This window comes from Eleutherodactylus coqui, chromosome 7, assembly GCF_035609145.1.
Source record: "Eleutherodactylus coqui strain aEleCoq1 chromosome 7, aEleCoq1.hap1, whole genome shotgun sequence".
Lineage (NCBI taxonomy): Eukaryota > Metazoa > Chordata > Amphibia > Anura > Eleutherodactylidae > Eleutherodactylus > Eleutherodactylus coqui.
In genome coordinates, this window is record NC_089843.1 from 90727523 (window position 1) to 90751153 (window position 23631).

General features: G+C 45.5%; 1 protein-coding gene across 1 annotated transcript; it reads right to left on the reverse strand.

Annotated features, from left to right (window-relative positions):
* Positions 1-488: 488 nt before the first annotated feature.
* On the reverse strand, positions 489-23290 carry PPAT (phosphoribosyl pyrophosphate amidotransferase). The gene is made up of 11 exons (XM_066573374.1): positions 22944-23290; positions 16483-16549; positions 14775-14981; positions 11703-11815; positions 8012-8154; positions 5890-5962; positions 4659-4813; positions 3928-4055; positions 3220-3441; positions 1438-1558; positions 489-1330 (listed from the first exon to the last, which is right to left on the reverse strand). Exons 1-11 carry the CDS (start codon positions 23069-23071, stop codon positions 1155-1157), a joined length of 1533 nt encoding a protein of 510 aa, XP_066429471.1. The 5' UTR covers positions 23072-23290; the 3' UTR covers positions 489-1154.
* Between the last annotated feature and the right edge of the window lie 341 nt (positions 23291-23631).

A 23631-nucleotide genomic window follows, 5' to 3' on the forward strand; every position in this document is an offset into this window, starting at 1 on the left:
TTTAGAAGGCAGGGACGACAACCCCCCCCCCCCCCCCCCCCCCCCCCCAAAAAAAAACAACTAAAAACACATCTGATCTTGAAAGGGTTATGAACACACACTCAGGTGTTTCCTTCAGTGTATAGTTGTCAAGCACTATGAAAACCTAGTATAAACATCCACAACCTGTTAGGCTGCCTGTCCACGGGCGATAATCCGGCTGCGGGGAATGCAGTGAACGCTTTCCATAGCGTTGCTATTGAGAGCGCAGCTCCCCCCTGTCCACCAGCGGAGAATCCTAGCGATTCTCTGCTCGCGGGCAGCAAATTGCAGCATGCTACGAATTGCTGCGATTCTGCGTGGTCAGCCTGTCAGATAGGCTCACCGCAGAGATCAGTCTGCAGGCTCCTGCTTCCCAGTGGCGGAGATCCTTCTTTACTTGATCATAAAACCTCCGGTATGGGATTATGTTAGCACCAAACTCATTTTAGCATTTAATTGCACCAACATAAAAACAAAAAAGTGCTTTATTGTCAGTTCTCCAAATCTTGCAAAACATAGAATGGAGCAGCACTGCACTGAATACACAAAGAGAATCCGCCAACGTTGGAGACAATGTACTGTACATTAAGAACCAAGTCCGGAAAGGGTCACTGATGCCGACGAAGATGCTGTCAGCAGCAGTCATTCAGCTAAAAATATAAATAAAACCAGTGCGATTGTCCACAGTAACCAGCAGAACTACGAAAGTCGGGCGAGTTCACACATGGCGGGGGATTTCTTTGGCAAAAGCCTCATGTGTTACAAAGTGTGAAGTCCGTGGCAAAACTCTCGAAACACACGGAGATTTTGCTGCTACTACTAATCCCCTTCATGTTGTAAAGGGTAAAATCCCACTGCATAAAAATGAGTATACATGCGCCAATTTCCACCCCCCAATAGCTGCGGTTTTGAAAACATCCACAGCAATTTACTGTACATTACAAGTGGATTAGTGGCATGGAAATCTGCCGTATTTAGGCTGGCTTCAGATGCTTCAATCTGCATAAAAGAAAATAAAAGAATTTCATTGGCTGCTATGGGGACACCTTACATCAGGTTCCATCACTGAGCCCCAATATAAGCTGGGATGTTCCCCCCCCCCTCCAATGGCAGCTGACATGACTTGGTGATGATCACCACTCCAGTTCCACCGGGTACTCTCCGGTAAGACAAGCCGTACAGTGGCCGTGAGAAGTGGGATGTGTGTTTGTGCCATTTAATCCATTCGGTTGGTCTTTGAAGTGTTTAATGCCTTCACGCACTGCAGAAGTGAGTCCTTCCACGGAGAGGTAAACCACACTGTTTGCACCTAAAATACAAAAATTACAAGTTAGGAGGAATAGGAAGTTCACTTTATTGAAGCTACAAGAAAAGTCACATCAGTGCAGTGTAGAAGGCTGATAGAAAAGGGCTTACCAATATACCCGGCCAGGTCGTTGAACTCCGGGCGGTTTGCAATCAGTTCTTCTTTCGTAGGAATATTAATTCCCATATAACAGGGATACCTTATTGGTGGGGAAGCCACTCTTATGTGAACCTGAGGAGAGAAGCCATGGCAATGAGGCCAAGAGAAACAACCATACACTTTTCCAACTCCCAGATAATCTGTAAGATGTAAAGTAGCAATAACCTGCTAAATTTCTTGCATCTGTGGAGTTTCCTGCCTTGGTCTGTGGCTGCTTATTGTTTCCGCCTCTATTAACCCTTTGCAATCCAGTATCAGACGACGTCCGACATTCAGATTTTCCTGCATAGAAACAGGTGTCGGATCTCGTCCGGCATCAGAACTAACACTATGCAGGACAGTGCAGCTCCGATGTCCGAGGCCGTTCGGTAGATGTATACTACAGTATGCAGGACAGTGCAGCTCCGATGTCAGAGGCCGTTCTGTAGATGTATACTGTACTATGCAGGACAGCACAGCTCCGGTGTCCGAGGCCGTTCTGTAGATGTATACTACACTATGCAGGACAGCACAGCTCTGATGCCCGAGGCCGTTCGGTAGACGTATACTACACTATGCAGGACAGCACAGTTTCGATGCCCGAGGCCGTTCTGTAGTCATATACTACACTATGCAGGATAGCGCAGCTCCGATGCCGTTCTGTAGACGCATACTACACTATGCAGGACAGCACAGCTCCAATGCCTGAGGCCGTTCTGTATATGTATACTACAGTATGCAGGACAGTGCAGCTCCGATGTCAGAGGCCGTTCCATAGATGTATACTGTACTATGCAGGACAGCACAGCTCCGATGTCCGAGGCCGTTCTGTAGATGTATACTACACTATGCAGGACAGCACAGTTTTGATGCCCGAGGCCGTTCTGTAGACATATACTACACTATGCAGGATAGCGCAGCTCCGATGCCGTTCTGTAGACGTATACTACACTATGCAGGACAGCACAGCTCCAATGCCTGAGGCCGTTCTGTATATGTATACTACACTATGCAGGACAACGCAGCTCCGATGCCTGAGGCCGTTCTGTAGATGTATACTACAGTATGCAGGACAGTGCAGCTCCGATGTCAGAGGCCGTTCCATAGATGTATACTGTACTATGCAGGACAGCACAGCTCTGATGCCCGAGGCCGTTCGGGAGACGTATACTACACTATGCAGGACAGCACAGTTTCGATGCCCGAGGCCGTTCTGTAGACATATACTACACTATGCAGGATAGCGCAGCTCCGATGCCGTTCTGTAGACGTATACTACACTATGCAGGACAGCACAGCTCCAATGCCTGAGGCCGTTCTGTATATGTATACTACACTATGCAGGACAGCGCAGCTCTAATGGCTCAGGCTGTTCTGTATATGTATACTACACTATGCAGGACAGCGCAGCTCCGATGCCTGAGGCAGTTCTGTAGATGTATACTACACTATGCAGGACCGCGCATACTAGCTTAATTATATACTGGGGCCTAGTTTAATGAATAAAAATCCACCAGAGTGGCCCTTTCAAGCTATCCGTCCGTTACAAGATTATGGAGACTAGTTATTTGTATGTTCCCTCACGATCACTAGATTAGAGATAACGTAAAGGTCTCTAGAACAGCAGTTTTACTAACTTTATGGCGGTAAATTGCAAATCCCCCTAATCTGGCAAGCTTCACATCACCGCTCAGTGTAGGTTTTCCTAACTACTGAAGCCACCATGTTGTGTGGATACCACAATCAGCACCAACCTCTTTCGCTCCAGAATCCTTCAGCAGTTTAATGATTGGAGAAATGGTGTTTCCTCGCACAATTGAATCGTCGATCAGAACTATTCTTTTGCCAGCGAAGTTGTCTGACAGGACTCCGAACTTTTTTGCAACACCAAGCTGCCGCAGCCTCACGTTCGGCTGAATAAAGGTTCGACCGACATATCGATTTTTGCAGAGCACTTCCACGTACTGAATACCACACTGTAAGGATGCAAGAATATTAGTTACCTACGTACATCTTCATTTTCTTAGTCATTAACCCCTTAGTGGCCGCCCTATAGTGTTTTTACATCCTGCAGCTGCAGGACATATACGGAGAGAGATAGCGCTGCTCCCTCCATAGATTGCTGGTGTCAGCTGTTTCTTAAAAGCTGTGCAGCCACGGCTGTCTTGGCAGTAAAGGAAAAGAGGGACTTGTTATTTGTATAGCGCCAACTTAATCCGCAGCGCTGTCAGGTAATTTAAAAAAAAAATGTATTAATAGATGAAATCTGGGTGCTCAAAAATAAAAAAAAAAAGCAAGATGGGTGCTCATTTTACCGACCTCGGAAGGATGCACCTTTTAAAAAGGGAAGGAAGGCTGGAGGGGGTGGAGGGGACAAATTGAAGAGAAAAAAAAAACAAAAAAAAAAAAAACACAACATCAGCTTTCCCCCCCAAGAGGTTAAATAGGTTAACAAGTTTTACCTTCTCCGCATAGCCCAGAGCTGCAGGTGTTGCAGATTCTGGCACGGTGCTGACCAGGTCAGCGTCTATCGGGGCCTCAATAGCCAGCTGCTGACCGCACCTTCTTCTGACCGAATACACCATTTGTCCTATGGAGAAAATGTAGTGAAATCATTAAACATCTAGAAGATGGTAAACCAAAAGGTGACATTTGTCTGAAGTTTTTCAATCAGCACAGCTGAGAGCAACAGTCATCAGTGAAAGAAAGTCCCGAAAATCCTCACATGTGGTGCTACAAAGTCACGGTAACACCATGGGAAACCGGCGCGATATCGCACGGACCAGCGATTCGATATTGCTGCAATTTTCTCACGGCGATGGCTTGATGCCCGTGTGAATGGGGCCTTAACGGGTTAACCTTAAGTTAAACTTTATATCCCAGTAGAGCCAACTGGAATTTGCTGCTTGAAAAGGAGGGATCTTATTGACAGGCCCCATCCTCGAAGGGAGGATCAATCACTTTCTTCTAACACATGTATGTAAGGTCTATGAAATGACAGGTTTAGTTTAGGTTTATAATGTCGATCAGCTAATACACGCGCTAGTGATTTAGGAAAGTTCTTAAATCCTAGTCTTTAATTTCAATAGTCAATGCAAATATCACGAGCTTTTATGGATAACATGGAACCCATGACAAGGCAATCTAGAACAAATAACGGTAAACTGGGTCATATTACACAGCAAGAAAATACCTTCAAATATGGAGTCTGGCCGAGCAAAATAAACATACTCAAAGATACAGAAGGCAGATGGGTCTCTCTCCCGATATCTGGGCACAATATCTAGAGTCTGTACTCCAGCACAAGAGATTTTAACTATTTCTCCAGGTAGGACTTCACGGTAGTATCTACAAAAACATAAAAGAAGAGAAACATGTCAGGATTCTAGTTTAGTACTTCATTGGTACATTGTAACACACATGCATATAAAATGTATTGGTGGCAACTCACTTAGAAAACTGGCAATTGATTTTGATGGACTGCACCCCATCATTTGAAGAAATGAAACCAGGACTAGACCTGTTTTTTTGCACCAGAAGTATTATTGCTACCGTAGTCTTGCATAAAATACAGTTCAGACTGGATGAATGGCCCATTTACACGCAAGTATATGTTCAGTGCGAATGTGGAAAAAATAAATAAATAACATTCGCTAGTTACTGTTTAAGCTGACTTCTGCCAGCTTTAAAAAAACTTGTTGGCTTCTCGCCCTGCGTAATTGCTCCCCGCTCAGTGATTCCCATAAAAAGGTGAAGCGCTGAGCGAGTAGCTAGCGAGCCGGTGGCAAGTCTTTAAATTTAATTGCGCCGATTACCTTAGCTGTGACGTCAGCACTCCTGCAGTTGCTCTAAAGTCTGTCGGCCCGTGTAAAAGGGCCTTAAGTTACAGCCCAAGGCGTTAAAAGGTTTTCTGGAGATATGGGGAAGATACTGACCAAAGGTGGTTTAACTGTTTTTGGGCAAAGTGTCCCATGGTTAGTGGTGAAAAACCCCTGTGGTCGGATGTTAGCTGCAGGTCAATGACACGTTTGTCATGCAGGATGTTGGGGGTCAGAGTGCTTTTCTTTGCATTTCCAGCAGGTTTTAGGTTTGGTGTCTTTCCTGGTATTTCTGTATGAGCTTTTCTATAGAACATGAAAGATGCAAACAAAAATGCACACTTTGGGACTACAAAAATTTTTTTTTTAAAATTCATCCCACACCACCTAGCTACGACAATGACATGCCCATCTACCCATTTAATCAGTGCAGCCAAGTAAAAAGTCCATCAGCAACTTGGGACATACCAGGTGAGCAATCTTTGTTTTGTTTTATGGCATTTCTTCCATTAAGCTAATTTTTTGCCAATCCCCGAAAACCCCTTAGAACACCGGGCACATATCTGATGCTGCATTCTTCATCAACTGTGACAATCCAATACTTACTCTGCACCTATGGAGAGGAAGCTACAAGACTCCGAGGACACCACCCAACCTTCTGTGTCCGATCGGTTCTTCTCTATTAGAAAATACAAAAGTGATGTTTATACAAACAATGAACACCCACATCTAATAGCGCCATAAAGTATGTTCGCACAGAGTTCATAGCTTCAGGTTATAGTGGATATCATAGGTCAGCGGGCTGTCGTGTCTCCTTAAGGAGAGCACCCAAAAAGGTTTGTGGAGACACCTAGGGGATGAGGGGGTCGGGGGATAATATAGTCTTCTCCCCAGGAAGAGCACCCAAAAGGGGGCATGGGGACACCTACAAGGTGAGTGAGGAGACATAACGCCATGCATGCTCTCCTGGGTAATTCATGCAAATAAGAAAGATGGAAAAGTTTGTAAGGAATGCTGCCATCCATGTGACTTTCTAACAAGTCTTAATGATTGGGATTAGGAAACCAAGCCAGTGAACCATGCACAGCTGTTTCGAGGAGCTTGTCCCTCATTAGTGTGCAGTAGGCTTCTGGCTTAGCTCATGACAGGTCTGTGACATGGGTCAGGAGGGGTATTGTATCTCCTTAAGGAGAGCACCCAAAGAGTGTGTGGAGACACCTATGGGGCGACTGGGGAGATGGATCAGTCCAAGAATGGATCCAAGTACAGACCGTCATACTACACAGTGCACTATTCTTGCTGTAAAGTGTTAATTTCCTACTTTTCCACTATAACTGAGGCATCCATAGGAGCCACAGTTACAGGGAAAATATCTGCAGTGACAATAGCCACTAACAGAGCTGATAAGGGTCTGCTAGGAACCTGCATTTCTGCTGTGACAGAGGGCACCCAGCGGTCATGTGATCGTCGGGTCGCATAGTGGAAGTAATACTTTCTCTTTCACTCCTTAGCACATAGAACTCATTTAGTGCTATGTAGCCTAGGAAGAAGAAGGCAGAAGCGGTTAAAAAAACACTTCTCTCTTGTCCTCCCTCAACTGTGTCTGACAGCCAAAGACCTGACCTGCTTCTGTCTGCTTGCAGGAGCAGAAGCTGTAAATTGCACGCTGTAGTTATGCTATGGGTGGGATTAAAGCAACATTTACGGCGCTTGGTCCTTAAGGGGTTAATAACTACAGATGAAAGTGTAGGAATCAGCCCAACCGTACACATTGTGGAGAACGTACTAGGTCTCCAGACTTCCTGCTATGAATGGAAACCTTTGTGCTTTTGCATGGCTGCATAACAGCACGAGGAAAGCTGGATGACATGTCTTGTGGAAAACTAATGATTGTCACTCCGCTCTCCCAGATACAATGAAGGAACTGCTAAATACCATTATATTGGCATCTGCTGGCAGTTTAATAAGGACTACTAGTTTTTTTGTCATATTTATCAGTTACCTCTACATAGAGTTTAACATGGGAAAAAACAAAAAAAACCTTTCAAACTAGTATAAAAACACGAGGTACACAAAGTGTGATTGCTGCCAATTATTGCAATATGTTGATGCCATCAATAGAGATGAGCGAGCACGCTCAGATAAAGCAGTTACTCGAGCGAGCATCGCTCTTCTCGAGTAACGGCTTACTGGTCCGAGCAGAGTTACTCTCGCTCGAGTAACTGCTTTATCCGAGTGTGCGCGCTCATCTCTAGCTATTAATTATCATATGTAGAAGATGAGATGTGGCCAGAGAAGGGAGATGTTCTCATGGTCACAGTGTTGCACTTTATTTTTGGTAGCGATTGTTTGTTTTACAGATTTATAATCTAATCTTCCCCAGTTGACACACATTTGTGAATACACTGTGGGAAAGTAGAAAACCTTGGAACTCATCAAATAGCCAAAAAAAATACTCAAAAGTAGAAAAGATAAAGAACCAGGTTTTAGCAAACTATTCCACATAATGTGGTGAACGTCAGGAGGATGAGGCAGTTGCCCAATTTGAACAAATACATGACCACCTTGGCCTCATGTAAGGGGCTTCTCTTCTTTTTGCACAAGTTCTTTCCCCCTGTATGAAACAGGACATTACATGTTCCCATTCTTGTAATTAGTGGTGATTGCCAAATTGCATCATAAAAGCGGAGGCATTTTAATTTTACTGACTATACTGTGGTCAAAGTACCTCTTTCTTCACTTGTCACGGGAATGAGTCGGCCAATGCAGAGAGGACGATTCCCATATGGATCCCGTACGGCGTATATAACACCGTTGTGCATGATGAGCAGGGAGTAGGAGGTTGGGGTCTCATTCATCAAGTTCTTTATTCTGCAGTGGAAATACAGAAGAAGTTACACAAAACTTTGCAGTTATGACGACAGGTCACAAGGTTGGCAACAATGGGTATATTGTTGGATATGGCTTATAACATCCCACAAGTTCGAGGGTAACGTTTTTGCATTAAAACTATAGGACGTTGTGTCTATGACTAGACCTCGTCCATGAGCGTGTCCAATGAAAACACTGCAATAAGAGAGTTTACATGCCAAGAATGAAAAACCAATGTGTTCATGTATGTTTACCTAGGATCATTGTTTACCAGTGCACATGCATAATATACATAGAAAAAGCTTTGTAAATGCATTTTGTACCGATACAAAGTAGCAGTCTATTGTAGGCCAGAGCAGCATTCATAATTCTGCACGCCTCAAAACAGAATTATGCCAACATTCTTTGCCAATATGTACATAGAGTTGCTCTGGTAATTTGCATTTTAACACAAGGCAGAGTGCATTTCTGAAGTTAGGCTAAGCACATGACGGGAAACCATCACATTGAACATGCAGCCCATTATGGAGATGGCGTTTAATAGAGCAGGATGAGCTGAGAAAATAAATAGTTCTGTGGGAAAAGATTCAATCTAACTTGTATTTTATTGATTTACACCTCTGCACTTCCTGTTCTTAATAGTCCAGTAGGTGGAGCCATCAGTGATTGGTAGCTGTCATTCACTGATAGCTCCGCCCACTGGACCATTCAGATCAGAAAGAGCAGAGATATAAATGAATATAATACAAGTTATACTGAATGTTTCCCCATAAAACTATATATCAACCTGCTCAGCTCCTCCTGCTCTATAACATGCCTGCCGTTTAGACTGTCGTCCGAGCTGACAGATTCCCTCTAACTCCGTCAAACAATAAGACATTATTATGGGATGTGCGTGGGGATAGTATGAAGTGGACTCGGGAACGCAGCCCACTTGACACCTGCCGTGTATCAGCTGTCAGACACAGATGACACCCCTATGCAGTGGCAGGGGGCAAAGATGGCTCCAATCCCAGCTGTTAAGCCTTTAAATGCTGCTGTCAGCACTAGCATCTGAATCCCTTGACAGAAAGCGTGCTCCCTCGATCCTCCAAACAGTTCTCTTACAACAAGATTGGAGTGCCATTCGACTGCAATGGGAGCGTAGGGCCTCTGACGGTTTCCAGAGCCATCATGGACTTAAGCCCATCATGCCCTGTCCATGGCTTAATAGCATGCTGACAAAATGTCAATATACTGCAAACAAACGAATTGTAGTATATGCAGTGAAAGCGAGCAAATAAGTGGACTAGGGGGAAAACAGCAAAAACACAGTTGGCATTGCTACACCTCTAAAAGGCCAATTTAGGCCTCCTCTCCACGGGCGTAGTGATATCCCACGGTAGATCTCCGCCACAGGAGCCGCCGGGGAGCAGGGGAGAGCTGACAGATAGGCCAACCATGGAGAATCACGGCAAATCGCCTAATGCTTCCTATCCACAGGTGATTTTTCACTGCGTTTCCTGTGGCGATAAACCAGCCATGGGAAACCTAGTGAACGCTTTCCATAGACTTACTATGGAAAGCACAGCAGCAGGCTACAAATTGCCATGATTCTCCTACTGCGGAAAGCTATCAGCTCTCCCTGGCGGCGATCTGCCGCGTGATATCGCTACACCCGTGGACAGGAGGCCTAACATTGTATTTATCCTACACTGTGACCAACTTTTTTTTCCCCAATTTATATGCATTGTCAGAAATGTGCTTTTTTTAGTCACTACTTTTAGTCTCTCTGGCTCCCCAAATTTTTTTTTAATAAAAAGCAATCAAAAAGCTTTTTGCACTCCAAAACCGTACCAATAGAAACTACAGCTCGAATCACAAAAAAAACAAAACAAAAAAAAAATACACAAGAAAATAAAAGTTGTGGGTTGTCTCAGAGGACAACAAAAGCAATTTCTGAAAATCATACTTTTTTTAAAAAGCAGACCAACATTAAAAATATATATTACTTATTCTATGGGTCAATATATATCCATCAGCCCATTTAAATGCTGCTGCTTATATTGCCAGGAGCATCTAAATGGCTATTTACAAGCTAGCAGGAGGAGGAGGAGACAGAGCCGAGCATCTGTGCAAGGGAGGGGGACTGTGCTGCAGCCAATTACAGGCTAGAATACGGAGAGACATAGCTGAGCATGTGGGACACACAGAAAGGTTCTGCACCTTTGAGGCGCATACAACTTCAGCTACTGTCACAACTATTGGCTAAATGACTGTTCGACTGACTTACTTCCCCCGGCTCCCCCATACTCCTGAACGTTTGGCTCGGCCGAGCATTCCAATATTTTGGGAGGTAAGCTGCAACTCAACTCTTGGGGAACAAGAGGACTTGGCGTGGAAATTGAATGCCCTCAAATCAGCTTTCCCTCGACATTATCTGATACAGTTGTCTGGCCCCACAGTTATCAGGGGGTTTGAACATTAATGCATTTGGGGGAACCTTTACTTGCAAAGACAAGAGAAGAGAAGAGAAAAAAAAAAGCAAAGGGAAGTAAAAAAATTGAGAGAAAGGGTCATGTGTGCTCAAATTTTGTATGTTGTGCTCCTTCAAAAAACAGATCCACAATAACTAAAACAGGACACCCCCAATCCAGATTCTATAGAACATAGAAACAAACATTTTTTCCTCTACATGAGACACAGTAAAAATTCCAGTCCAGCCAACCTTTGCTCAATGTACGGACATAGTAAATACCCCCCGCCTGGAACCATGCCAGGACATTTAGTTGTGCTGTGTATTCAGTAAATGGGCAAGGCGGTCACAAGCTTTTTTATCAAGATGCCTTCAATATGCAACAGTTATGTATGTGAAGGAAGAAGACACTGCGGGCATTATTACTACAAGGAGCTGAATGGCAGGGGAGTCTTTCTTGTGAATGGGTGTGAGCTGCAATACCGTACGCAGCTCACACCCAGTAGTGGCGCTGTTTCTTCCCAGCAACCAAGATTTAAAATTGTTAATCATATGCAACATTTGCAAGTCAGAAATGGCAGTAAAAGGCAGGACAGGAGATACAAAGGTGCTAATAAAAGTGGACAGGAGTCCCGTTAGTTTCTACAGAGCTCCAGAAGTCTGCCATTCCTACAAGCAATGTAAGTTTATGGGGAATCTTTTAGCAACTAAACCTAAATTATATTGCTTATAGTTGAGGTGATGTGGAGTCCGGGGAGCTGTGCGACGTACTCACCCGGTCCGGTTTCTGCGCTGTCCACCGGCGAAGTTAGCACGCCAACAGCTTGAATCTGAGTGCAAGTCCCATAGATATGTATGGGAGATGTGTGTGCAGAAAGTCAGCTGTTAGCGCGCCCTCTTAGCCAGGGTACAACACAGGAACTGGGTATTGGGCGAGTATATGACAGGTCCCCGTCACCTATGCTATAAGCAGCATAACATACATGGTGCTTATACATAACAGGTTCCCTTTAACAGAAAGAACAACTACGGTACTAATGGACAAGCTGTACATCTTCAGAAACTGCAAAGCGCTTCATTCCCCTTTACCTACCGTGCTACCCAGTCAGCAGCATGGTCTTCTTCCATAGGCGGCGTGAAGGCCAGGAGCTGTGTGATCAGCTCACTGTCAGAACTGGTGGACAGGCCAATACCATGACGCATCAGCTGTGGAAATGTAAAGGAAGAGAAGTGTGAAGTTGTCTGGGGATGAATTCTAACCCGTACACCTCCCTTATTGTGACCTATACCATATGCAAGTGGAAGCAATGGAGTCATTAAAGCTAGGCCAATAAGTCCAGGAAGCTCACAGCCATGCAGATTAGTGTATAGAAGTGTTACATTGATCTTTGTAGCTACAGAAGAACCAAACTAGAAAGTCAGGTGATTGGCATTCTCGCACATTAAAGGGGTTCTGACAGGAATAACGTTTTTATGCTTTAATAGCCATTGTTCCCTGGTCTGCCTAATGGACACAGGGAACCCACGATTTTTGGCTGTTAAAGCATAAAAACATAATACTTACCTTGTCTTCTGTTGTTGTCATCAGGGGGGGGGGGGCTGTCATCTCGCAGCAGGCTCTCCTTCCTACGACGAGCCGCCCCTCCCTCCAGGAATCCGCGCATGCGCAGAAGACAGGTGCCCTCTGACAGGAGTCAGGAGGGGCCGCCACTGCGCACGCGCAGAATCTCGGATTTCAGCCAGGACGGACGGGCCGCCCACAGCAAGCACTGCTTGTGACGTGCTTGCTGTGGGCAGCCCGTCCGTTCACCTTGGAAGTGGTTGATGGACGGAGTAGAGCAGGAAGCAGTCCTTTTGACCGCTCCTGCTCTACTTCTACAAGCCACAGATGAACAAGCCGGATGGAGGGGACATGCCTGGCGATCGGTCCGGCCAGGCAAGGAGAGTAAATTTTTTTTTTCCTTCATGTCAGAACCCCTTTAAATAAGTTGTCCAGGGGTCTGCTGATGGGAATCCCCACCGATCAGCTGATCCCGGAGCCCGCTCTCAGTACTGGCAGCACTGCAGTGGCCCGTTTGGTACTGTAGGCACAGATTCTATTCAATTCCAGATACTTTTCCTATGTACACATTTTCTGCTCATTGCTCCAGTGTTTCTTCTGGTACCCAGCTTTCCACAGAATGGTGCACTGATTTGTTTGCCCAATAGTGTCTCTCATCAGCATACATCACTATCTGAAATCTGATTCCACCCACATGAGCAGTACAGACTTACAGGAAGACATTATGCACAGATCAGATGTGACAAGCATATGTCCAGCCACGCTCAACTAATTTATCGCATAATATGCACGTCACAATTTGGGTCCATGGATCTTAACACCTTAATGGCTAGTTTTGAATATCGCGCCTTACAAAAAACCCCAAAAAAACACACCACCACAATTCAGGCGTGCGTTATTTTTTTTCTTCTGATGACCTTCACCGTGTTGGGTAAAATAACGCATTATTTTAATAGGTTGCAGACACGATACCATACGTTTGTTTTATTATTTAGATTCTTTTATTATAAGAAAGGCAAAAAGGTTTTTATTTTCTAAACTTTTATTTCATTATAAAACTCTTATAAATTTTAATTCGCCATCTTGGTTTCTCCAGGCCTAAAGGATCGCCTTAAACCTTATTTTTGAAATCATTCCTACTTTGAAAGCGTTTTAGGCTAGTGTGGAAAAAAATCATGCACAACTGTAATTGTCAAAAATCAAAAGACCTGATATAATGTAGTTCCTTAAGTGTTAAAGAAGCCGTCCCACTTAATTTTCTTGCAGTAAGCAGACCCCTCCGTACATTGCATGGTGGTCCGGATTGGTACTGCAGGCCGAGTCCTATTGAAGTGAATGGGACACCGCCAACTCAGCAGGTGCAACCAGGACCACCACACAATGTATAGAGTTGTCTGCTTCCTGTAGCAAGACTGCTAGGAGTGGAACAATTCCTTTAAGAGAAATGTAAGTTTGAAGCTTTGCAATGCAAATACCTTATTCACATTTTACAGTGGCCATCCCCGCAGTTTTCCAAGGTCAAAAGCCATATTGAAATGTGGCTCGTCTCCAAGTTAACTAAAGGGGTCCATCAATGTTTGATATATGGGAGGTCTGATCCCTAGGACCCAGCCCAATCAGCACACTTGAAGAGGAGCGAGTACCAGTTAGAGCAACCTGTACCAGAGGGTCCTGGAGGATGTACATGATGCAAAGTAGCATTATAATGAGCTCTGCCACCCTTTCATGTTGTGCCGCCCCATCATTAACCTTCTTTACGCAGCTCATGATTATACCTCTTGTCTAGGCGAGATCATGAGCAGCATTGGCCAATCACAGCACAGCCTTTGGCTACTAATGCAGTGTGCAACAGATAGTCAAAAGCGGTGCAACCATCTTAGTTTATGCTGGGACCAAAGGAGCCCTGTAACCAGTATGTGTTGTATTGTCCTTTGACAAGAATAGCTTAGACTACAATTGACTATTCTGAGAAATTGAATTGCACTTTAACTTGACCTTATCAAAGTGGTAAATAAAGAGCTGGAAGAGTGAAGACACCATTTCCAAGGTCTTCAAAGATTATTTTCTTCTTGCTTAGTTTATAGACGTTATTTTCTACAACGGGGCTGTATGCTTACCATGGAATACACGGTAAGCGCATGGTCCGAAACTACAGCTGCCCAAATAAGCCCCAAATCTGCAGTCACAAGGCAAAGCTGTTCACAATGTACAGATATAGAAGAGCTAGGGAGCTTGTATTCTGCATGACCAAATCTAAGATTAGCTGGAGAACCTCTTTAGGGCATAACCATTACAACGATGTATTATTTAACAGCTCCGGTAATGCAAATAAACACATCTTTCTTCTTCTAATAGACGGTCAGAAATGTGCAGAGTAAACCCTGGAACCCACAAAGGAAAGATGCAACATTTGAGCATCACATTCACAATTCTCTAAAATACGCCTCCAAGGTAAGACATGGCAAACATTCTGTAGGTCCACCAAGCATCAGAGCTTCCACACAGGACTCCATCCAGACTACTAAATTGTAAGCCTACATACAAACTATTGGGCAGATTTGCCACTTAGTATCTGAGGACCTTGCGAAACCTTTATGACCTTACCTTTCTCTTGAGCCGGGCTGCATTGACAAGCTCCCCGTTATGTGCGACTGCAATCTTTCCATGAAGGGTTTCAACCACAAATGGCTGGCAGTTTTCTAGAGCTGAATTTCCAGAAGTAGAATATCTTGTGTGGCCAATTCCTAGGTTGCTCATGTTCAACTTCTTAAGGCTCTCCTCATTGAACACGTGGTTGACTAGACCCATACCCTTAAAGAGTTAGAAGAATTGCAGACCATTAGGGTTGGCGTTACTCAAGTGGTGCTTCAAGCAATCCAATATTGAAGGCAAATTTTATGTTTGAAGCCTTCTCATGTTTAGAATTTGACATTATTAATCAATTCTCTAAAACCACAGTATTTAGGGTCTTTTACGCAGCCCCATTATTGGGCATGAAAGTTTGTCCAATTGGGCAGTGTAAAACGTCTATCAGTCAAACAAGCCAGCGCTCGCTTGTTTCCTGATCGTGGATTTTTAACTAGCATAAAAGTGCTCACTGGACAGCTTGTGTGAACAGGAAGATGCGCCCCTCAATGAAAGCTGTATGGGAACGATTGCATTAACCCCTTAGTGACAGGACCTTTTTTTGTTTTTCCATTTTCGTTTTTCTCTCCCCCCCCCCCCCCCCTTTAAAAAAACCATAACTCCTTTATTTATCCATCGACATGGCTGTATGAGGGCTTGTTTTTTGTGGGACGAGATGTATTTTTTAATGGTACTATTTAATGTACCATATAATGTACTGAAAAACGTAAAAAATTTTAAGCGGAGAGAATTCGAAAAAAAAAAATTAAATTCTGCCATCTTTCGGTGCATCTTGTTTCTACGGCCCACAAACTGCAACAAAATTGACATAATTTTATTCTATGGGTCAGTACGAATACTAAGATACCAAACTTGTATAGTTGTACTATTATTTTTTTTTCCCCCCAACGACTTTTAATTTTTTGAAATTATTTTCTGTCGCCATCTTCTGCGCGCAATAGCTTTTTTTTTTCTTTATTTCTCCCGACCCCCCCAAGGGCATGGCCTGATAGGCATTCTGCAATGACAGACCTGGGGCCTTTCAGAAGGCCCCTGGCTGCCATGACACTCACACAGCTCCCTGCAATCTCATGGTTCGGGGGATTTTAATGCTGCTGTCAGAATTGACAGCGGCACTTAAAAGGTTAACAGCTATAAGCATATGGCTGATCCCAGTCTGTTACCTTTCTTTCCTTCAAGTTATTCTTTATCATACTTTTTCTTCTTCTACATAGGGTTCTCTTTCCTATCTCTATTTCTATGTTCCCGGGTCCAACAGGGGGCAGTCATAGACAGGATATTTAATTAAAAACATTGCATGAATTGCTGCGTTTTAGTACAAATTAAAACAGTTAGTTTTATGCTAATGCTATCTTTATTGCAGTTTTATGGATATACTGTAAATGATGTGATGATGCAGTTTGAATAAAATACTTCTTGAACCATGAAAGGTTAACAGCTCCGATGAGCCGCGCAGCTCATCGGAGCTGTTGCCACCAAGTGTCAGCTGTAAGAAACAGCGCCCACGATGTACAGAGGGAGATCGCCGTGCAATCTCTTTTCATACATAGCCCACCGATCCAGGCTGCCAAAAGATGTATCGGCTGTCACTACGGGGTTAATGATTAATCATTATCATACAATTATTTACCATTTGAGAAAGGCAGTGAACAAGCGCCAATCTTACCTTGTGTGCTTTATATGTTGGCTCAGCGCCTCCATCACTAGTCACAATGCCAGCACTTTCTTGTCCTCTGTTAAAAAAAAACAAAGCATGCATTAAGTTGGATCCCCAAGTTTTGCTGCTACCATTAGTTATTTCCTATTGTATAGGGGTCTCGGCCCCCAAATGGATCTTACACTGGAGTAATAGGTTACTAATAGAGATGAGCGAACGTACTCGGATAGGCACTACTCGTCCGAGTAATGTGCCTTATCCGAGTACCGCTGTACTCGTGCTCAAAGATTCGGGACGCTCCGCTGCTGACAGGTGAGTCGGAGCGGGGAGCGGGCGGGAGAGAAGGAGAGAAAGATCTTCCCTCCGTTCCTCCCCGCTCTCCCCTGCAGCTCCCCGCTCCACAGCGCGTCCCGAATCTTTGAGCACGAGCACAGCGGTACTCGGATAAGGCACATTACTCGGACGAGTAGTGCCTATCCGAGTACGTTCGCTCATCTCTAGTTACTAAATAAAAGGACCCTCCAATTCCAGGTCAAAATTTCAAGTTAGATGGGAAAAATAGTAATTATTACCTGCTAGCCCACCCACTCTACCTCATTTACACCCCTCCTCTGCCTTGAATCTGCAGATTCCTAGCCCCCTCTACTGTCACCCAGGATAGCCACAGCGCTTCTCAGACTACCCAATGGAAGCTGTGCAGCTGCTGGTCAGTCACTTTACGCTGCTCTCCAATTAACCAATGCTACTCCCGTGAGCAGCGGTGGCCAACCCAAGAGCAGGTTTCTTTAGGGATTACATTTGCACTGGAGGCCAACTTAAACCCCTCAAAGCTATAGGATCTGCAGTTATGTCATGTTCGGGGTTCGTATGGAGCAGATTTGGGGTGATCCGACCCAACACAATGTAGGTTTTATCTAACAGCTAACACCCACCTGCAACAGCTGCGATCAGCGCTCACGCTGATCAAGGCTGTTGACTCTTTAAATGCTGCTGTGAATTCTGCCAGTGGCATTAAAGTGTCCTGATTGGAGTGGTAATCATAGGGTACTGTTCAGTTGCCATGGCAGCTGCGGCTTTGTGTGGCATGGCTTGATAGACTGCCTGACCGTTACATTGTACTGCAATCAAAGTTCAAGTCCCCTAATTGGACTCAAAAAAATACATAAAAAATTAATTAAAAAAAGAAGTTAAATAACAAAAACCCTTTTTGCCATTTTTATAATAAATATAAACCACAGATCTGGTGTCTTTGTGTATGTAAAAGTCTGATCTATATAAAGTAACGCATCATCAGGCACAGTGAACGTAGTCCCCCAAAAAAAAGCGATCAAAAAGCCTATGTAGTCTGAAATGGTGCCAACAGAAACTACAGGACATCCCACAAAAAAGGGAGTCCTCATACAACTGTGTTAACACGAAAAGGAAAAAAAAAAAAAAAGTTATGGCTGTCAGATGGCTATAGAAAAATTTATTTATTTTTTTTTCTTCTTAGTAGTGCAGCAAAAAAAAAAAAAAAAAAAATCAATCAAATCATACACAATCGTACTGGCCCATAGAATAAAGTAATCATGTCAGTTTTGGTGCAGTGTGTACACCGCAGAAACCCTCCCACATATAATTGAATTGTGTCTTCCTTCATTTCACTCCACTTAGAATTTTTCTTTACTTTTTCCGTGCGTGAAATCGTATCGTTGAAAATTACAGCTAGTTCTGCAAAAAACAAGCCCTCCGACCGGTACGATGATGGATTTTATTTTTATTGAATGTGGCAGAGGAGCCTGCAGAGGTGGCGGACAGGCTGCGAAAGGCAATGCCCATGCCCAGGATTATGATGTCATGCACATTTGCAGGGTGAATTTTTTCTTCAAATCCCTTGCTCTGTGCAGAGCGAGGCTCCGTACTAAACGCTGTCCATTCGCAGGCATCGCGAGGGGGAAGCGCTTCAATTTGGAACCCTCAAAGGCTGCAAATGAAACAGAGCGTGTTGCGATTTATTCCTCCTGCGTTTTATACGGATGTCCCCTCGCAGCTCCATCACAGGTGTGAATGGAAGATTGAAAGTCCATAGGCTTTCATTGCCTCCATTCACCGCGTTACGCACGGGAAAGCCGCATGCGTAATATGCAGTGACAATACGCCCATGTGAATGGAGCCCTAGTGGGGTGAAGTGAATGGAGCACTTGTGCATGACCACGGCTCCATTTCTTCTGGGACACCGAGGACCCCTGATCTTGTGATCAGTGAGGGGCCCAGCAGGCAGATACTTATCCCCTCATTACATTCTACATAGGCCAAGGCTGCCATAAACATGGCGTCAGCACATCTGCTCTGCAGACCCAGTGTACAAGGCATAAATCCTCCAGATGGTATTATCCATTTAATTTCCCATGGATTAGATGGAGCCAACGTACAGAGACGGTGATACAGGGCGGCCACAGAAAAGTAGGCCGGCACCACACTCTTCTCAGAGCTGCCTAAAGAAAACCTGTTGCCCATAGCAACCAATCCCAGCGCAGCTTTCATTTTACCTCAGCAGTATAAGAAATGAAAGCTGTGCTAGGATTGCTGTGGGCAACAAAGACAAAAGAAAATCTGTCTTTGTTGCCCATAGCAACCAATCACAGCACCGCTTTCATTTCTTATACTGTTGAGGTAAAATGAAAGCTGCGCTGAGATTGGTTGCTATGGGCAACAGGTTTTCTTTTAGCCAGCTTTCATAAGAGTGTTGTTCTGGGGTAATTCTCCATGGCCACCCTGTAATTACAAGGGTTTTGTGCTTTAGACAAACCCTACTACATGACCCCCCAGAAATGAGCTGTAATTGACGCCCTTTGCTTCCTTGCAGCGCCACCACTGGAGTAACTAAACGTCATAGGAGGATAAGGAGTAATCCTCCTTCATGGGAGGATATGGATTTGAATCCAGGCCGCAGTGCCAAAAAAATTAAGCCACCATACTGTCAAAGGGTCACACAAATCCAGAAATATTAGCGATGGCCAAGGGCTCAGAGAGGGCTTCATCTGTGCAATCACTGGCACAACTTGTGAAATTCATGTCCCCCGACTTGTTGTTACTCTTTAGATAGACCGCCATCCACTCATACCTCAATAAGCTAAGCTTACCATCTGAAAGTAGGTGAGCCGCTGAGTCCGGACATGTAAGGGTCGTACTTACCTCCCCCGTTCCCCCAGTGTGAGCGCTGAAAACCGCCGCTGAATATATTGGGCAGCACTGCTAAGTACTATAATCTGAGGAACACTCAGCGGTGGCTTTCAGCGCTGGCACTGGGGGTACAACGGGGAAGGTAAGTATACACATCTCCGGACTCAGTAGGTTACCTACTCTCAGTCCACAAGTCTTAAAGTAGGTCTCTTCAAGGCTTTCTACGCATGGGTGATATCATGGGTGAAGTTCAGCCCGATATCACGTTCATCAACATGTGATTTACCTGCGGATGTGAGGCGTTTCTCTTAAAATGCCTCCCATCACTTCAGGTAAAGTAGCGAACCTCCGGCGCAGCTTTCAGCCACACTGGAGGATTGGCAAGGGTTACCCATTGTTGTCAATGGGCAACCTCATATCACACTTGCTTGCGCAGCGTATGTGTTTTTTGGACCCATTGAAAAAAAACGAGTGATGCGTTCTGATGGACCGCCCAAAGATAGGACATGCTGTGATTTTTTTCCCCCGCACCGCAATGCAGGTGAAAAAAAAAAAAAAAAACAAGAACAAAATACATATATGACCCCATTCAAAAATAATGAGGTTCATATTCGCACGTCTCGCAATACACAAATCTTGCGTGATTTTCTTAGCCTTGTGAGAGTGGCACAAGGGTGAATTCACTCAACTCATTTGCAGCTGGTCAGCAGCAGACTTCATCCCTTCAGTACTGGTGCATTATGTCTCCACCGGAACTAGGGGTGGAGACAGGAGTTGGCTAGCAGGAGTGAAAAGGAACACCCACGTAACGCCCCCCGGGTTAGGGTTGTCCTTACTAACACTCCCAGGCTTTGGGTTAGTGTTAGGGATGTGCTCCCCACCCCCTCTAGCGCTGTCCTGTCGGGCTCTGGCGAGGACTCACAGCTGCTGTTCGGCTGGAGCGCATGGCGAATGGCGGGGAGAGACAGACAGCAGGCCCGGTTTAAGCTGTGCCAGCAGAGGGCTTGAGAGATACCTGCGCTGATGGGAGGCCAGTGGGGAACATGACACTGGGGGATGGACAGCGCCGGAGGGGGGAGGTGAGAAGGCAGAGCCAGGGACAGTGACATGTGCCAGAGAGAGATTGCAGTGCTTATGGGAGGCAGCCGGAGAGAGCACAGCAACAGGAGCCGCTAGGGCAGATGATGTTACGGCAGCAATGGGAGTTATAGAGTGGGAAATACAGCGTCGGAGCTGGGACGGGAGAGCACCGGGGACACTGACAGGAGCCGAGAGGGGAGATGACCCGCGTCCATTGTGACAGCGGGGTCAGAAGGTGAGATACATGGCACGGCACCAAGGACACACTGGCAGCGCTGCTAGCAACGATGTGGCTGTGGGCGTTCCCTATAACTCAACCAAGACAAACCCATTACTCCACCCACAGTTCCGGTGGAGACAAGATGCACCAGTACCCATCTCTTCAATTTAAATTAAAAGCATGAAATCTGCTGCAGATTCGCATAACGATCTGCCACGTGGGAAGTTCCTGTTGACTGTGGCAACTTTTATAGAGTGGAAGTGGTTAAAAAGGTCACGTGCGCTCAGGGTGCAACCTCCCCTGTTGGGGGGGGGGGGGGGGAGCAGGGTGGATACCCATAGATGCCCCCCTCACACATGGTCCGAGGTGACAAAATGTTGTGAACAGGTAGTGGAGGAGTCCAATGCAGTGATTACTTGGGTAAAAAATCAATTTATTGGTAAAAAAAACAAGCCACACGATTACAAATGCATAAGATGAGGTGCAACGCATTTCAGAGCCTACAGTGACTCCTTTATTAGGCACATATCTTTGATTCAAGTTTGGGATGTTCACGCCAGATGAGGACTTTTCTTCTGTAAATTCATGCCTGCTATCAGCACCCCACGTCATCGGCAGAGGAGCTGTCCTGATAACTTGTCAGCTTTTATAGAGTGCAACTGTTCTCTTCTACCTGCAGCATATCTACTGTCACTGGGGGCTCCTGTACAACCTTACCTCCTTGTGACAACCAAAGAAATATCATATAAAAATCGTAAAAGTATTCAAAAAGTTCAGGAAACCTGTGCAGAAAGTAATAAGCTGCCAGACCTAGAAAGGTTTGGTCCTCCCCGATCCTCAGATATTTTTAGCCACAGCCTTTGTCCAACATGTTCTAATTCTGGAAGACCATGACTTGCATGGCCAGCTCCATTTTGGCACAGGAGGTGGTCATCAACATATGGAAGGAAGCAAACTGTAACCTGATGCCCCCAAACAGGAACTAAAACCCTTCTACACAGCAGGTGGGAACATTCCCTTACAGTGGCATCCTACATGTCCTGGGGCAACACTGGGCACAACTTTTGGAGCCACCAAGAATCTCATGTCGTCCCCAATCTGGTGGCATTTTTCTTTATATTACCAAAAATCAAACAGGGGTGCAGAGAAAGACCCCTGGCCTATTCATGTTCACCATTGTTGCTAGAATGCCTGGGTCAAACAAGTAATAGCGGATGGGACGCAATCAGGACAGACATCTGAAGGACAAACAAGTTGGAAGGGACAAAAATCAGCAGCTAAAGAACAAAAGGTCAAACAAGGATACTGATAAGAATCAAGTGTGCGACTCATCAAAATTAGCACCGCTGTACAACCTGCAGGGTTTAGGTTACAACTTTACATGATCCCAGGCAGGACGTGGCAGGCATACTTCTGCTCTCAGAAAAAAATTTGAGATCCAAATCCTAATCCTCCCCCTACTCCAAACTCACATGGCAACAAGTTAGTAGGATGAGCATTTAAACTTACAGCTTAACTATTGTAGCAACTTCCCAAGAGATCCCTCTGGGGGACAACACAGATCTATGGGGGCTGCACTTCTTCCAGGACAGCCGGTGAGTGCAGGTTACTTTTGCCTCAACTACATCTAAAATAAAACTATTAATATGCCAAAATTGGTCAGTTCTCAGCCCTATACGCCAATGCATCTATAGCCAACTTTACAAGGATTTCCTTACTTTACTGCAAGATTTTGCAGCAGAAAGGAAGCTACAAGACATAAGAGCATCTCTGCAGTTAGGTAACAGAGACTCCTCTCCTTGCTGCTGGTTAGACCAGGGGGCCACACAGCCCCCCTGCTGCACCCCTCTCTGGTTAAAACCAGGGGGCCACACAGCCCCCCTCTCTGGTTACACCAGGGGGCCACATAGCCCCCCTGCTGCACCCCTCTCTGGTTAAACCAGGGGCCACACAGCACCAGCTCCCCTGCTGCACCCTACACCACGTGCCCTCCTACTAATACACTTACCTATGTTGCAAGCCCACCAGCCCCAATGTGATAACATGGGGCACATCCAGCTGGGTGGGCCAGGCGCCCGATGCGATGCAGCCGAACACCCCGCACTCCTCCCGGATCCCCAGCTCCTCCAGCTCCATGCTCACACACGTGGACCTCCGCGGCGGCAGCAGCGAGCACTTCCTGGGCTAGAGGACAGCGAAGCCCGGCCGGGGATTTAAACTACAGGCGGCAAACTCCACCCCGGTGCCTGGAGTGAGATGGCCGAGGGAGCACGGGTAACGGGAGCAGTCAGCAGGGGGAAAGCGTACAATGCACGGAGGCCATGTGAGGAGCGGGGGGCGTGGCTTACACGGAGGGGACGGGCTGTGTTTGGGAGGTCCGTGCACTCATGACCTGCTCCTAGTGCTGGGAGGGGCGGGGCTTACGCGGAGGGGAGGGGCCGTGCACTCATGACCTGCTTCTAGTGCTGAGAGGGGGCGGTACCGCCCACAGGACGAGCACGCTGCTGGTCTGCTCTCCTGGGGTTTGGAAAATAAAAGCAGCAATCTGATTGGTTGCTATGGTGAATTGGCCTTTTTTTGACCATAGCAACCACAGCTTCTTGTCCTGGGCAAACCAAAATGGCCACACTGCTACCCTGATTACCTGATGCACTTTGTTGATTGGTAGTCTAAGACACTACATATTGTTTCGATTG